The sequence below is a fragment of the Ursus maritimus genome, unplaced genomic scaffold, assembly GCF_017311325.1.
Source record: "Ursus maritimus isolate PB19 unplaced genomic scaffold, ASM1731132v1 scaffold_4, whole genome shotgun sequence".
NCBI classification, from domain to species: domain Eukaryota; kingdom Metazoa; phylum Chordata; class Mammalia; order Carnivora; family Ursidae; genus Ursus; species Ursus maritimus.
Genome location: NW_024426552.1, coordinates 47,396,746 through 47,413,349, shown reverse-complemented (window position 1 = coordinate 47,413,349; position 16,604 = coordinate 47,396,746). Strand labels below are relative to the sequence as shown.

General features: G+C 40.4%; 1 protein-coding gene across 2 annotated transcripts in view; it reads right to left on the bottom strand.

Annotated features, from left to right (window-relative positions):
• Positions 1 to 295: 295 nt before the first annotated feature.
• Positions 296 to 16,604, bottom strand: part of NXPE3 (neurexophilin and PC-esterase domain family member 3) — a 39,003-nt gene continuing 22,694 nt past the window's right edge. Inside the window, exons 3-5 of one of the 2 annotated variants that reach the window (XM_008702034.2) lie at positions 13,186 to 13,259; positions 3,980 to 4,186; positions 296 to 1,686 (exon numbers count right to left, since the gene is read on the bottom strand). In XM_008702034.2, coding sequence (XP_008700256.1) covers positions 1,136 to 1,686; positions 3,980 to 4,186; positions 13,186 to 13,259 — 832 coding nt within the window. In that variant the 3' untranslated portion in view covers positions 296 to 1,135. The remainder of the gene's footprint in view (positions 1,687 to 3,979; positions 4,187 to 13,185; positions 13,260 to 16,604) is intronic. The other variant, XM_008702035.2, reaches the window with a different exon arrangement.

The following is a 16,604-nucleotide window of genomic DNA, read 5'->3' as shown; positions in this document are numbered from 1 at the left end:
CTCAAAAAGAAAAGAGTGCTTATACTTACTAAACGGCCCCAAGTTAACCTAAACTCATTTAAAATTAATAAGGTAAAGACAGTCAAGTAAAATCGATAATTCCATTATTTTAAGATAGCCAGTAGGAATAGCAGCTTTTTACTTCCAAGCATGAGAGAATGTGTGAATCTTACGTTCAGATCAATAAATACCTGTTCCAGATCTCAATATCTAACTTTAGATTCTAATTAATCTCTAATGTTGGTATGTGATTCAAAATAACAACCAAAAAAGAAACACTTGAAATTGATGGAAGTAACTTCTACAACTTTATAATAAACAAGCATTCTTTACATAAAAGTTAGTTCTTAAAAACCTCAAACTTCAAAACACAAAAATAAATTTCCATTTATAGATTCCCCCTTCCAGTTCCAAAAGCGATCTTTAAGTATTCATCATGTAAAATTTAGCTGAAATAAGTAACAAGCCCCCAGTGCAAATATCAATTCAACACAGAGACTTTGTGTACTGCTTTCATATTTTCCTTTTGCTTCTTTTCTAGATAAAAGCAGGATACGGTAAATAGTCCCACTAGAAAAGTCTAACCAAGGATACTGGCCTCTTCAAGCAATTCAGAAAGAGACCCAGTACTGGATCCTCAAAAGCAACTCCTGAGACACAACAGTCTTCAGTGTGTTACAGGAGCCACTGACCAGAAGCCTCATCAGTTCCTCCCACAGAAGATGGACCAACTCTGCTATTCATACAGATAAGCTCAATCTCCTTCACCATATAAGCGACAAACACTCCACTAGCAACCACTTAGGTCAGAACACTTTTCACAGTTTTTAGCACAGTCCTCTCCCCTCTCAGGAGAGGCTAATTCAAACACACTCATTAGCATCTTTGGTTATAAGGGCAATAGTGCGTAGATGTTGTTAATAGTGGTTCTCCCATGGCTATGTAAAGATTGGAAAAAGTCCTGTAGGTAGATATAAATGCAACCTGCATTTTCTAAGCTCCTTATAAGTCTTAAATAAAGTCCAGTTCCTTCTGAAATTTTGTACATGTCAATAGCAGCCATCTCTCTACGGGGCCAGCCATAAACTTCCTGTACTGAGGGTAATATGATTCCTCCAGTCCCCTCCAGGGCAGGCTAGGTCTCCAAGGGGCACACAAAGGACAAGAACATGTCCAGTTGGTTCTTCACAATAACTTCATCTGGATGTAGCTTGTGGGGTAAATAATGAGCCAGGGTCATCTCCCAGGCATCAACGAGATACACTCCAACCCCTGAGAACATCTTCCGAAGGATGGTGTCCAGCTGAAAGTTGTACCAGTCACTGTTGAAAAGGCTCACCTCGGGCCCCAGCTCTTGGGCGTTGGCGGTACGGATGACTACTACGGTCTTAGGGCTTCGATCCAGGAGCTGGACCACTGCTCGACGGATATTCCTGAGCCTCCGGATGTACACTTCCAAGGGGAAAGTGCTGAAATGAGACCATATAGCTATGGCCACCACGGTGTTCTTCCCTCCCACGATGCCATTCAGCTCATTTGCCACATAACGGAGCTCATTGCTAAAGACAGTTGTAAAGCGGATGGGTGGCCCATGGCAGCGATATTTGAGCAGGATGTTGTGCTTCTGGTCTACCGCAAGGAAAGGACCCACATTCTTGGGACTACCCAAGTTAAACTCCACTAAATCTGAAACAAGGAAAACTCAAATTCATAAAAATGTTCAAACCAAGCATACATATTATGATCATTCTATACTTAGCAGCTTAAAAGAACATTGTTCTTTTTTTAATAAAAGTATAACACAAAGGTACAATTGTAAAGGGAATACCTATTCCACTGGCCTCAAAAGACCTTTATTCTAACATATCTATTATTTAAACTATCAGTGATACCTATGTCTATATGCCTCAGAAGCAAAATAACCTGTTTACCTCTTACCATTAGGCCAAGAAATCTTCCTGCTTGCAGCAATTGCTAAATATCTAAACATCAACTTGGCATTTACACATTATTCTTCTAATAGACAAATATTATTTCTTCTAAGACAAGGGCTATAACTTCTGCTTTTTAAAGAATATATAATATTAACCAAATACTTCTTTTTGCAATACAGGAAAGAAAGGAGCAACCCTGTTTCTTTTGACTTTCAATTTCACCCTATGGATGGAAAATCATATTAATGTCTCAGAGAATGTCTCTCTCTGTCACAAGAATAACAAAGACAGCTGCACATGTTAGAATTCCCTTCTTCCTACCCATTATCTAAGTGGTGTTTCAAAGTCCAGCTCCTCTGAGATCTTCTGAAGGTCCCAGGAATCAGTGATTATTTCTCTTTTGTTACCCCTAAAAAACTGTCTATACAATTCATCACTTAACATATACCCATAAGGAAAGCGGGCCCGTCTAATATACTTAAACGTTCCTACAAGTGCCTTTCAGAGAGCAGACTAACTCCTGGCAACCCACGTCAACTAACACTTCTAAGCACCTATTCAGCAGCACGAGCCAGCAATGCTCAGATGGGTAAGTCACAGTCCTTGCTCTCAAGAGGTATACTGTCAGTTTTGAAGAAGTAATATCACCCTATAATTGGTCTACGTTCTTCTTAAGGGTTAAAGGTGTCACTTTTCTCTCGATGCAGTCCCAGGCTCCTCTTCTAGGTGTTTCCTACCTAATTCATTACTATTTAGCATTTGGCCCCACTTAAGTTGAATAAACTCAAGCTACCATCTTTTCTTTTGATTAAGATCAAGCACTGACACAAGGCTTTATCAGGTGAAAATCTGTCTGCAAAGGATATGGTGGAAAACAATCAAGACACTCAATGTGATCACTGCTGTGAAAGGAAATAATGAGCTACGTCATTAGAACTTAAGAAACAAACAACTACAGACTCTTGGAGGGCCTAGTCAGCATCAAAACATTGTTTAGCATTATGCCATACAAATTATATCCCTCTTTCTAGTTTTTAATTTATGCCTCATCAACTAAACTCGGCTATGTCTGCTTCAAAAAAACCAAGCAAAACAAAAACTAACTTTCTACTTTTGGGGATCATATCTACTTCTTCCTCTCCTTCTAAAAATTAAATCTGAAACTAAGTTGATGTAAAAAATAAAAGAGAAAAAAAAATACCAACAACAGCTCACAACAAGCTATGGGACTGTGCTTTATGGAAAGCCCTGCCCATACACAGCCCTCAAAAATAGTTCCCACAGATTTACTTATCAGCTCTCTAAATTGTAAGCAGGGTCTTTAGGACTGTTACCTGGGATTCATCCCTCCTTACCCCAGCCACACACCTTCCACAAAGAGGAAAAGGCCCTTGAATAAGGGATGGCCCTCCAGTGAGTGGGGCTTTAGTCTGAGTCTGGATAGCATCCCCAGAGCCCAGCAGTGAAATCAGGAAGCTAAGAATGCTGGGACTTACCAAGACTCCCTCAGAAGGAGCCAGCTCATCTCAGAATCATACCAATGGAATGCCCAATGGATGACACTGGGAAGGCTTTGCTGAATGGATCCATTAAAATGGACCACAGTCAGTTTGGCTGTTTCCTTCCAGGGAAATCTATTTTAAATTTGGAGTCTGACCAAACAGAACTAGGAGAGAAACAACTGGAAATGTCCCCCTCTATTTTAGAGCCCAGAATATCAGAAGTAAAGGACTGCTGTAGGTAATACCGTCCAGCTGCCTCATTGCACACATGAAGAAATGAAGCCTGATAACAATAACATGTCCAAGATCACATAGCTAATCAGTGGTATGAAACTTCAACAAGAACCCAGTGCTTCCACCATTAATACGTCAACCCCACCATGGACCAGAAACCATCACACAGCTCTCCAGAGTTAGGATACCTCTTTAGTCCTACAGAGAAACAACTACTTCCTTGCCTGATGTCCTTCCTCAGGCACTGGAGTGAAGAGAGCTGATTTTGTGCATGTGGTAGAGTTATAAAATAAAATGCAAAGTACCAACCTGGAACAAACGTAGTAAGGTATTCAAACCATTGCCTGATTGTTGAGTCACCAAATAAATACACCACTTTTCTTTGTAAACATTCTGTGATGTTGTCGGGGTCATTAAACTGGCGCATCTTAAACTTTCTGGGCCTCCACTGGTCTTTATAATAATACCCAGAAGGAAAAGTTCCTGAGCCTTGAGATAGTTCTAGATCATTAGTTTCTGGGGAAAAAAAAAAAAAAGTAAAAAATAAGATATTCTGAAAGTCTCCTCCAACAAACTTACATGGAAAATGCTCCAAGAAACAAAATTATGCCTCCATATTTGTTAGCCTGCTGGTATATGGGTAACATTTCCTGCTATCAGATCTCAGAGAAATCCCAGACTTTCCCCTTGCTACAAAAGGTTCTCCTTTGCACAAAAATAGGAAGATCTGAAACGTGTGTGAGGGTATTGGCGGACAGAAGGGGAAAAGGGGACTTTGAGCATTCCCCTCTGATTATGCATGTTTTTATCAAAGCCAAAAATAAAAGCAGGCAAATCCCAGAATAAGTTTCTCATACGAACACCTTAAATTCATATTTTACATATGTATAGTAGTCAGTCCATTGTTGCTCAGCCTATTAAAAGGGAAGTTTTAACCTATGGGTCCTATAATCAAATATGAATTCAGAAAACCACCACTTAATACAGAGAACAAACCAAATATACACACTCTAAAGAATTATTCCCCACAACACAAAAGGTTCAGAAGGTCTTTTTGTACGATGAACAGTATTTAAAATGCAGCAGCAGGGCGCCTGGGTGGCTCAGTCGCTTAACATCTGCCTTCGGCTCAGGTCACAATCCCCAGGTCCTGGGATCGAGTCCCGCATCGGGCTCCCTGCTTCTCCCTCTGCCTGCTGCTTCCCCTGCTTGTGTGCTCGCCCACCCGCTTGCTCTCTGACAAATAAATAAAATCTTTGAAAAATCAAATCAAATCAAATCAAATGCAGCAGCCGTATGTACTCATGGTTGTAGCCTAGCTACACGTGATGACACAGGCGCCAGGGCACATTTCGGAGGGACAGTCAACATCCTTCTGCCCTAACACCTCCCTTGGAAAAAGCTTCTGTAGAAACAACACACTTTACATGCTTCAAAATAAACAGACAGGGATGGCAAATATTTCCTGTGAGTTTCCTCTGCAATTAAACATATTATCTCATATGATGTTCACAATAACCCTTTAAGAAAGGTCCTGTTGTTACCCCTACCTTTAGGAACAGTTAAGCAACTCGACCTAGACCCAGAGCTAGTAAGTGGCAAAGCCAAGACCTGATCCAGGCAGGTGAGCCCCGAAGCCCATGCGCTGACCACGGTGCTACATCACATCTCACAAGCAGATGGTTGTAGGGATGGCAGCCATTTTCTTTCTGGCTTTCTTCCTGAAGGTGTACACTTACTTCCAACACTTATTCGAACCTAAAATCTTCAAAAACCACCGGTGATTTCACATCACTTCCTTACACACCCCAAGGCTCAAACCTTCATCAGAATCTAGTAATTCTACAGTCTCACCTGTTAAACCACAGTTTGAAATCCAAATGTTTATACAGTCAGCTGTTTAAATTTGAGTTCCTTATTTGTGACTATTTGCAGCTCATCATCTTGATATTATTCCTATTACTCAAATTATTTCGGTTTTATTCTCTTCAAAGAAGATGCCCTATTTGACAGGTAGTGCATATTTCATCTTTTAACTTAAGCAACTGCTAATTCTTTGAAGGTTCAGGGCCAAAGCAGCAAGGTAAACAGAATTTTTTTAAAACTTCGCTTGGAAAAAATAAAGAAAGAAAAATAAAAACTTTACTTGGAAAATGTGATTGTCAAAGAAAAAAAGGGGGGTAAATATTTATCTGGCTTATTCAAAAACAATTTCTCCACGTGTTACCAAGCGTGGCTTTACTATGTTACCACACCCTGCCCAAAGCTCCCTCATTACATCAGCACGTCAAGGTTACACAGGCAGAGAGCTCCAGAGCAGACACCTGGGGTACAAAGAAAACATTTACTAGACTGGGAATTAAAAGTGATTTTGAAGTTACAATTTTTACAATGGTTAATTCAGGAGACTCGGCTATTCTGTGTCAAATACATGTTATAAAGAAAAGTATATATCACAGAGGAAACAATTACCATTTCCATTCAAATGTTAATTATATTTACTACCAGAGTTAAGTCAAGCAAAGCAAATCAATTATTGAACCTGACATTAATTCTCTACACACGCAGCACTAGATAACAGAGCATATTTTTAAAGTGAATGCATGTACCTACATTGCCCTCTTATGGTCAGCTGAGACAAACACATTTCCTTTTTCTTTTTTTTTTTTTTAAGATTTTATTTATTCAATTGAGAGAGAGCAGGAGCAGAGGGGAGAGGCAGAGAGGAAGAGAAAGGGTCCCTGCTTCTCTATAATGTGTTGGCTTCTCTTTAAAACCTGTAGCTTGGGGCACCTGGGTGGCTCAGTCGGTTAAGCAGCTGCCGTCAGCTCAGGTCATGATCCCAGAAGTCCTAGGATCTCTCCCTCTCTCTCTCTCTCTCAAATCAATTAATAAATTTTTTAAAATCTTTTTAAAAATAATAAAAAAATAATAAAACCCATAGCTTATATTTTCCTCCAAAGGGTGTCATCCCATGCGGTTCATTAGCCAAAATGAGGGCCACAAATGGGACAAAAGGAAAAAGAAAACTGCAGAGGAAAAAAATTCCCTAAACTATCCAGAAAGAGCTGGATGAGAGATACAGTATGAATTAAGGGTGGGAGATGTGTGTGAGTACACGTTAGTGCTCATGTCCCTTAATTTTATGGCATGGAATTATCTGTGGAACAAAAAAAAAAGTATAAAGGCAGGCCAGAGGGGAGTATATATTTCATGACAGAAAAAAACAAGACAGAGAAGAAAAAGAATCAAACAATTCCTTGCATTAGGGAACATGATGGGCACAGGACGGGCTGGGTGCCATCTCAGGGAGGTAAGAAATGAGGACAGCGTGTGTGGAGCTGTTTGGGCATACCTTGACAAGTGCTGGGACTGTGAGAAGGTCCTGGCAACACAGTCATTATTGTGGCTTGAGTTTTGAGTTCACCCTTGTGTCCCCCCTAGAAAACCTTGGGAATTTAATTTTTTTCTTTTTACGTTAGTCCCCTAAAAGCTAAGCATTTTACATAGGAAAGCTAAAAATAGGTATAGGTAGAAATACCTATAGATTCAAAGAATGCTGAAAGGGACCTCAGATAATGGCTAGTCTAAATATCTTTTAAAGGTGAAGAAAGTATGTCACAGAGTGACTTGCCAACGTTTCTCAAAGAGTTGTAGAGACAGGCAGCGGTGAGGGTAGTACTGTTTACAAAGGCATACATTACACTACGGATACAGCTGTGGGAGTGGGCTTCCTACCCCCAAATGATATCAGTTAGTTGAATTTTATATGTAGGATATGAGCCCTTTGATTTTCTAAGTTAACCAAATAAAATGTATTCTGTACGAAGTATTTTTTCCAACAACTGGAAAGTGGTTGTCTTTAAAATAGCTTTGTCCAATTTCTTGTGCCATCACATCAACGTCAGAGTGAAGTCTCATCCATAAAGGCACTAGTTTGGTTTTCAGCGAACAACATGAAACACATTCCATCATCCGCTCCATCATTTGCACGCATTTAGACACTAGAGAGTTGATGGATTTCACTCCTGCAGACAAACCCACCACACCTCGCAAGAATGTTAAGGGGTAGCAGAAAAGGGGCTGGACTGAGTCAGAAGCTCCGGTTTATGTCTGGCTCCACCTCTCCACTGTGAGACCCCAGAAATCACTTAAACTCTCATCGTATTCATCCCCTGTATTCTCAGAGTCTGGTCTAGCATCAGGCACAGAGCAGATGTCAAAATGATGACTGAATGAGTCTCTGGAACTTGGTTTCATTATCTACAAAATGGGTCAATTACTAGTTTTTTTGAAGGGTTGTTGTGAAAGTTCAATACTATAGTAGCATTAATAGTATTAATCATTTTTAATATAAAGGGCAACACTGGAATGCTGGAAATAGTCTATATGTTCTAAAGTCTCTATCTTCATGTGGGTGGTAGTTACATTTTATTCATTTTCTATTGCTGTGTGACAAACCACCACAAACTGAAGTGGCTTAAAAACAAGGGACATTTATTATCACAGAGCTCTGTCTGCAAGAGTCCAGGGCATGGCACAGTGCGGTTCTCAGAGTCTCACAGGTTGAAATCAGGTTCTCAACAGGGCTCTGTTCCTTTCCAAAGATGAGAGAAACCTGCTTCCAAACTCATTCAAATTGTTGGCCAGATTCAGTACCTTGTAGTTTTAAGACTGAGTTTCTTGTTTCCTTGGTGGTTGTCAGCCAGGGAATGCCCTTCAATTTCTAGGACCTGCCTACATTTCCTGCCACATGGCCTCCTCCATCTTTAAAGCCAGCAACAAAGAATCTCCCTCATATGGAAGCCTTCTCACATTTTGAATCTCTTCAAGAAGAACCTTGTTCCTATTGAGAGCTTATCCAGTTAGGTCAGGTTTACCCAGAATAGCATATTTTTTTAAGTCAACTTTGTTACATAATCAAATCATGGGAGTGATATCCCATCATATTTGCAGGTCTTTTCCACACTCAAGAGAAAAAGAATTATATGTGGGCATGGGTCACTGGGGTCATCTTAGAATTCACCTATCACAGCTACAAAGACAGATATAAATGTAAAATCCCATTGTACTATATATTTACAATCCATGCTCTCTATTGTATGTAAGATACACCTCAAAAGATCAAGAAAATAGCAAAGGGCCACAAAGATGTTTACGTTTATTCTACTGCTATTAGATCTAGTTTTATCCCAAACTCTCAGTAAGTTTCCCCCAAAATATGAACTCTAGTTTAGTTGCCGGTGAGGTTAGAAGCCATAAAGGCTTCTATTAGCCTCTGATGGTCTCGGGACCATAGTACAGGTACTAATGAAAATGAGCAGCAATTCTGACACTGGGAAAGCGTGTCAGAAGCCAGATCTTGTCCCTATAAGTCTTTGCTTTTGATTGGAATTATACCCATGTGTGGAGGCAGACAGGTAATCTCAAACAATTCAGCAGACTAAATATGCATCTTAAAATAATTTTAACTTGTAGTAAAATCAGTTAACAAATATATTTTAAAAACTGATAGGGAAAAAAAAACCTTCAAAAAACAGGATTCACAAGTAAAATAATAAATGTGGAAAGACTAGAAACCCTTCCAAGGCCAGGGCAAAGAAAATACAAGATGGGTCTGAAATATCTTCTGGTGCCAGAAAGTAAGGAAGTGCTTACAGGAGAAAAAAAAAAAAAAAAAGGATGACAGCATGTCATAGGGGCATAGGAATCAAACTGAAAAAGTTCCCAATTGCCAAAACTGGAGCAATTAGAGTAACAAAATAAATAACAATTGAATTGGGTAATAACCCAAAGAATGAAATAAATAATCATGAGTCATAAGCCTATAATGACATAATTAAATAGAAAAAAAGAGACAACTCTTCCTTACAGAAAAATTCCAATTAATAAATGTCTTAGGAATGAGAGATTAAAAAATCAGAATTACATACCACAGAAATAATTGCTGCTGGCAAGATCTACTAATGAGTGCAAAAATTAGTGGGTGAAAGTTAAGCAGAAACAGGATGTTCACATCCTGATTTAATATAGAGACATCTGGAGAGTAGTTTCCTGTGGCTATTATAACAAATTACCACATATTTAGTGGCTTAAAACAACACACATTTATTCTCCTACCGTTTAGAGGCCAGAAGTCCAAATTCAGTGTCACTGGGCCGAAACCAACGTATCAGGAAGGCCATGCCCGCTCTGGAGGAGCTAGGGAGCAGTTTGTCTCCTCGCCTCTTCTAGAGCTATGCTCTCTGGCTCAAGGCCCCTGCCTCCATGTGTTAAGCCAGCAGCATATCATCTTCAGGTCTCTCTCTGCTTCCGTTGTCACTCAGCCTTCTGCTTCTGCATGAAATCTCTCTCTGCCTCCCTCTTAAAAGGACACTTGTGGTTGCATTTAGGGCCCACTCAGATTATCCAGATAATCTCTCCCCATCTCTAGACCCTCAACTTAATCACATATGCAAAGTTTCCTTTGCCATCCATATTCAGCAACACTCACAAATTTGAGGGATTAAGATCTGGATACCTTTGGGGGCCATTATTCAGCCTACCACCGTCTCAAAGTATCTCCCCAGAATACAGACTAAATACAAAGAGAAGAGAACCCTGACAGACACCACTTGAACCAAGTGATCGAGGTTAACGTCGTTAACAATACGTATCAACATCATGTACTCTGCTAAAAGGGCACAGCATCATTTCTGTGCTATTCTTCCAAAAATGCATGATCTCCTTCCAATCATTAGAAAACATTAGACAAATCCAAAGTTAAAAACATTCTAAAAAAGATCTGACCAACACTCTTCAAAGTGTAAAAGTCATGACGATAATGCCATAGACGGAAAATTAAGAAAACACAGTAACTAAATGCAATGTGGGATCCCTGCAGTGATTCTGGAACAGAAAAAGGATGTGAGTGGAAAAACTGATGAAATCCAAATAAACTCTACAGTGTAGTTAATAATATTGTACTGATGTTAAAATCTTAGTTTTGAAAGTATTATGTGGTTATATAAGATGTTAGCATAAGGGGAAGCTGGGTGTAGGCTATACAGGAACTTTGTACTATTTCTGTAACTCATATTTAAGTCTAAAATTATCTGAAAACAAAAAAAAAATGTTAAGAAAGAGGAAGGAAGGAACGAAGGGAGGAAGATAGGGAGGGAGGAAGAGAGGGATGTGAGCCCATGGTTTAGGGTCTTTGAGTGCACCCTGCTGGTCACTTGTGTGAACTGCAATGAAGTTCTCCTAAACTGGGCCTCTTTGATATTACATAAAGCAATTGGCCTTCTCTTTTCTTTCCAGTTAGGTACCTGATCTGAGATGGTCTCAAAGCCAGGTTATTCTGCTCCTACTGATTCATGGTTCCTTTCTTCCTCTAAAAATTCATCAAGGGGATGGGATGCCTAGGTGGCTCAGTCAGTTAAGCACTGGCCTTCAGCTCAGGTCATATCTCCAGGGTCCTGGGATTGAGTCCCACATTAGGCTGGCTCCCTGCTCAGCGGGAAGCCTGCTTCTCCCTCTGTCTGCGGTTCCCCCTGCTTGTGCTCTCTCCCTCTCTCTGACAAATAAACGAAATCTTAAAAAAAAAAAAAAAAAAAAAAAAAAAGATTTCCCTTCTAACAACAAAATCCATCAAGGGGAGCCTGCGTGGCTCAATGAGTTAAGCGACTGACTTTAGCTCAGGTCATGATCTGAGGGTTCTGGGATCCAGCCCAGCAAAGGACTCACTGCTCAACAAGGAGCTTCCTTGTCTCTCTCCTTCTGCCCCTCCCCACACTCATTGTCTCTCTCAAATAAATAAATAAAATCTTTAAAATAAACAAATGAAAATAAAAATCCACCAAAGGTCTCACTGGACTAAATCTGTCTTCTCCAAACAGAACAGCACATCACGAACCCACAACCACTTCTTGGCTGAACACCAAGACCTGTCAGGAGCAGCTAAACCATCCAAAGCTCCACGCACTGACTATCCCACTAGACGCCCAGGGACAAGGCAGGCAAGCCAGAAGGCTGGGACTGTGGCAGAGAGGGTAGACGTGGTAGTGGGACGGGGCCTCCTGAGGTGTCGGACACGAAAGAGTGTGAGGAGTGCAGGACTGTGGGGAATAATGTGGAGGGGAAGGCCCAGGCAAATAAAAGTATTTCCATTAATGAGGATGTTTCATTTGTGAATCTTTTAAAATTAATAACGCACCGGCTTTAAGTAAATCAAATACAGCCTTTCGTTAGGAAAAGACTGGGATTTCTTGTGGCACATGATGGTGGAGACCAGAGATACAGGCTGGCAGTATCTTGGCTGCCTCTGGGCCACAGACAAATTTTATGTAGCCCACAAAATATTTTAAATGTTTTCAACTGGATGCCAATGTTTTGAAATCTGGAGATATTACATTTAAAGATTAAAGATTAAGAGTTCTCATTTTTTTTCATGGAAAAAAAAATCCTTACAGATCTGGCCACATGTGTCTACATTTCTGCACAGCAACAAAGCAGAAGGAACTGCAGAGAGGCTGTCCTTGCTCTTCAGTTCCTTCCCCATCAATCACACAAGGCATGCATGCGACTAATACCGACCCTGACCAGATTCAGATGTATTATATACGAGGCCCCATGGCACCCGTGTTTGTAGTATGTGCGGCAGACTACACATATATGCTATCAACAGCTAAAAGGACCTCGCCTGCCATCTGCATAAGCTTCCTTAATAATATCCATCCTTTCCTCCTAAAGGTCACCATAGCTATATACATCTATTCTGCAAAAACAGAACATACACATTTACCCCTCAGAATTTTGTTGTCTTATTTTAACAATACCCTATACCAATGGATCAAAGTCACCTAGAAGGTTTGTTAAAACACAGACTGCTGGGCCCCACACCCCAGCGTTTCTGACCCAGTAGCCTGAGATAAGACCTGAGAATCTGCAATTGTAGCAAGTCCCCACCAATGCCGATGCTGCTACAGAGATCACACTTTGAGAAAACGGCCATTCACCAACCCAATGCTTTTGATTTCAAAAACTTCTATGACCATTTTACACACATTATCTCTAGAGCACCAGATATCAGACAGAACTTCTGCAATAATGGATACATTTTATACAAAATGCTGTCCAACAGGGCAGCCACGAGCTACATGTGGCTCCTGAGGATGTGTGACTTAAGAACTAAATTTTAAACTTTATTTAATTTTAATTAACTTAAACGTATATAGTCACATGTGGCTAGTAGCTACCATATTGGACAGGATAGCACTGAAGGCTCCCGAGGAGCCAACCAGAGAGGGCAGAGGGGCAAGAAGATGACTTTTACATGAGTATAAATAGCAAAGCCCACAATTATGCACATAAGGTCTGATTCACTTTAATCAAAAAGCTCTTTTAGTATTTTCAATTGTGCCCGGAAGTACGTTCATGGCATATTAAAAGAAGGAAAAAAGTTTTCATAACATTAGTGAAACCACAGAGCCTCACCCATTTAGCAAGAAAAACAACAAATCATCACACTCTTTTACCTTTTATTCTCCTGGGAATCACAGTTACCCAGTCAGGTCCACTGGAGTTGATTGGCATTTTGATATTGACACCACTTTAAAAGGAATAAAAAGAGTACAAACTTAGATTCAAGAACATTTATTTTCTGATATGTATCTTCATTTGCAAATTTAAAAAAGGTATGATTTCAAAGAACCCTAAGATGAAATATCCTTATAAATGTTAATCAACACAATTAATTAATAAACTAGGTCTCTTATAATAAGCAGGTTATACAGATATACAAAGCGAATAAAAATTAAATAGGTTTTTAATTTTTTACTGCTTAGCACTGAGATTATAAGCTCCAAAATGACAAATTCTGGTCTGAATTACTTATTCCCCTTAGACTCAGAAAATGGCTCACACTGATGAGAATGTCTGTCACTATATAATTTTCAGGCTCAGATCTATGGAGAATTAAGTCGCATGTCAGATTCCTTAGGCCTTGCCCAGGACAGAGATGAGTCCCTACTGAAGACACTTGTCCCTAGATATGTCTTTTGTGGTACTTTGTTCATCATTATGATGGCTCTGGAATGCCTCCTCCTAAAACACACGCTCCTCAAAGACACAGACTGTGTCTCACTCACCTTTTGTCTGAAGCACTTAGCACAGGCCCTGGACTAGAGTCCATGCTTGGAAAATATTTGATGGAGGGCTGTGTGAAAAAGCAGGGGAGAGTGGAGTCCAGGAGAAAAGTACTGAAAACTTGCTAAAACTATGCCAGAAACTGGGTCACAATAATTAGCTCCTATGCTTAAACCAAAAACAAACAAAATAAAATGCTAACTTTCCAAATTCTTTTTTTTTTAATTTTATGTATTAATTTGACAGAGAGAGAGAGCGAGAAAGCACAAGCACAAGCAGGGGGTGGGTCAGAAGAAGAGAGAGAAGCAGGCTCCCCGCTGAGCAGGGAGCCCGACACGGAGCTTGATCCCAGGACCCTGGGATCATGACCTGAGCCAAAGGCAGACACTTAACGACTGAGCCACCCAGGCACCCTTCCAAATTCTTGATATAGGAACTGAGTCTTGATATTTTGTTTCATCAAAAATCAATTCAAAAAGGGGCACCTGGGTGGCTCAATCGGTTAAGTGTCCAGCTTGATTTCAGCTCAGGTCATGATCTCAGGGTTGTAACAGTGAGCCCCAAGTCAGGCTCCATGCTGGGCAGAGAGTCTGCTTAAGATTCTCACTCTCCCTCTCCCTCTGCCCCTCCCCCACCACTCACACTCTCTCTTTCACTTAAAAAAAAGAGAGAGAGAGAGATCTGGTCTTCAATAATTAAGCTTCAAATGAACAATAGGAAAAAAAGACACAAACCAAAAAATAGACTCTTAACTATGCAGAACAAACAGATGGTTACCAGAGGGGAGGTGGGTAGGGAAATGGGTGAAATAGATGAAGAGGAGTAGAGTACACTTATCTTGATTAGCACGGAGTAATATATAAAATTGCCGAATCACAATAAATACTGTACACCTGAAACTAGTATAACACTGTATGTTAACCCACTGGAATTAAGGTTTTTTTTTAAGATTTTTATTTATTATTTATTTGAGAGAGAGAAAGACAGCAAGAGAGCACAAGCAAGGGGAGTGGCTGAGGCAGAGGGAGAAGCAGGCTCCCCGCTGAGCAGGCAGCCCAACATGGGGCTCAATCCCAGGACCCTGAGATCAAGACGGGAGCTGAAGGCAGACGCCTAACCAACTGAGCCACCAACTGAGCATGCAATGAATTAAAATTTTTTTAAATAAAATAAAATAAATAATTCTTGGGGTGCCTGCATGGATCAGTTAGTTAAGCATCTGACTCTTGGTTTTCGCCCAGGTCGTGATCTCAGGGTCATGAGACTGAGCCCCAAGTTGGGCTCCCTGCTCAGCATGGAGTCTGCTTAAGATTCTCTCTCCCTCTCCCTCTGCCCCTCCTACCCTGTGTGCTCACTCTCTCCCTCTTCCTCTCCCTCAAATAAATAAATAAATCTTAAAAATAATAATACTAATTCTTAAGCTTCTACTATGTGCCTGGCACTGTCCTAGATGTCAGGGATCTAACAGTACACGCAACACACAGCATCTCCTCCTTCATGGAACTGACATTCTAATGAGGGAGAGAAACAAAAACACAAGAAAGGCAGGCAGTACAGTTGACCCTTGAACAACATGGGTTTGAATTGCGCAGGTCCATTTATGCGTGGGTTTTTTTCAATAAATACAGTACAGTACTGTACATGTATTTTTTGTTCCTTATGATTTTCTTTTCTCTAGCTTACTTTTTTTTTTTTAAAGATTTTATTTATTTATGTGACAGAGAGACAGCCAGCGAGAGAGGGAACACAAGCAGGGGGAGTGGGAGAGGAAGAAGCAGGCTCCCAGCGGAGGAGCCCGATGTGGGACTCGATCCCGGAACTCCGAGATCATCCCCTGAGCCAAAGGCAGACGCTTAACGACTGCGCTACTCAGGCGCCCCTCTAGCTTACTTTACTGTAAGAATACAGTACATAATAGAGGTAGCATACGAAATACGTGTTAATCAACTGTAAGGGTTCCAGTCAACAGCAGGATATTAGTAGTTCAGTTTCGGACAGTCAGAAGTTAGAGGAGATTTCAGACTCTGCAAGCAGTTGGCACCCCCCATGCCCGTTGTTTTCAAGGCTCAACTGTATCAGGCACTATATTAGAAAATAACTTAAATAAGTGGCATTTAAGACACAACATGACTTCTAAAACAGCATAAATAAACCACTTTCATGAGAAAGCCTTGAGGTAAAGAAAAGAAGAAAATTTCCCCTTCGTAATTTTCCGGTAAAAATGTTTAACCCAGGGCAACTCCTTCGGGTCCCCTCCGTCCTTGGGAGCTTTGTACGATCACTTTGCTATCGCTCAATAAACCTTACTTTGCTGCCAAAAAAAAAGTTTAACCTCAATTTGGTCATGAAGAAACAATAAAGCCGCAAATCCAAACTAAGGGACAACCTACAAAACGGTGACATCAAAATTCTTTTTTTTTAAACACTTTTTAAAAAAGATTTCATTTATTTATTTATTTATTTGAGAGAGAGAAAGCATCCGAGTACAGGCAGAAGGGAAGGGAGAGGGACAAACAGACTCCACTGAGCGCGGGCCTGACACAAATTCTTCATATTATAAAAAACAAACTAGAGACCTCTTCCAAATTAAGAGATTAAAGAGATTACAAAACACACTGTGTGTGATCATACGTTAGATTAGTTCAAATAAACTACAATAAACAAGTAAATATTTTTTAAAAATAAAAAGGGGTGCCTGGGTGGCACAACCAGTTGGGCGTCCAGCTCTTGGTTTTCGCTCCGGTTGTGATCTCAGGGTGGTGGGACTGAGCCCCGTGTGAGTGTGGAGTCTGCTTATGGTTCTCTTTCC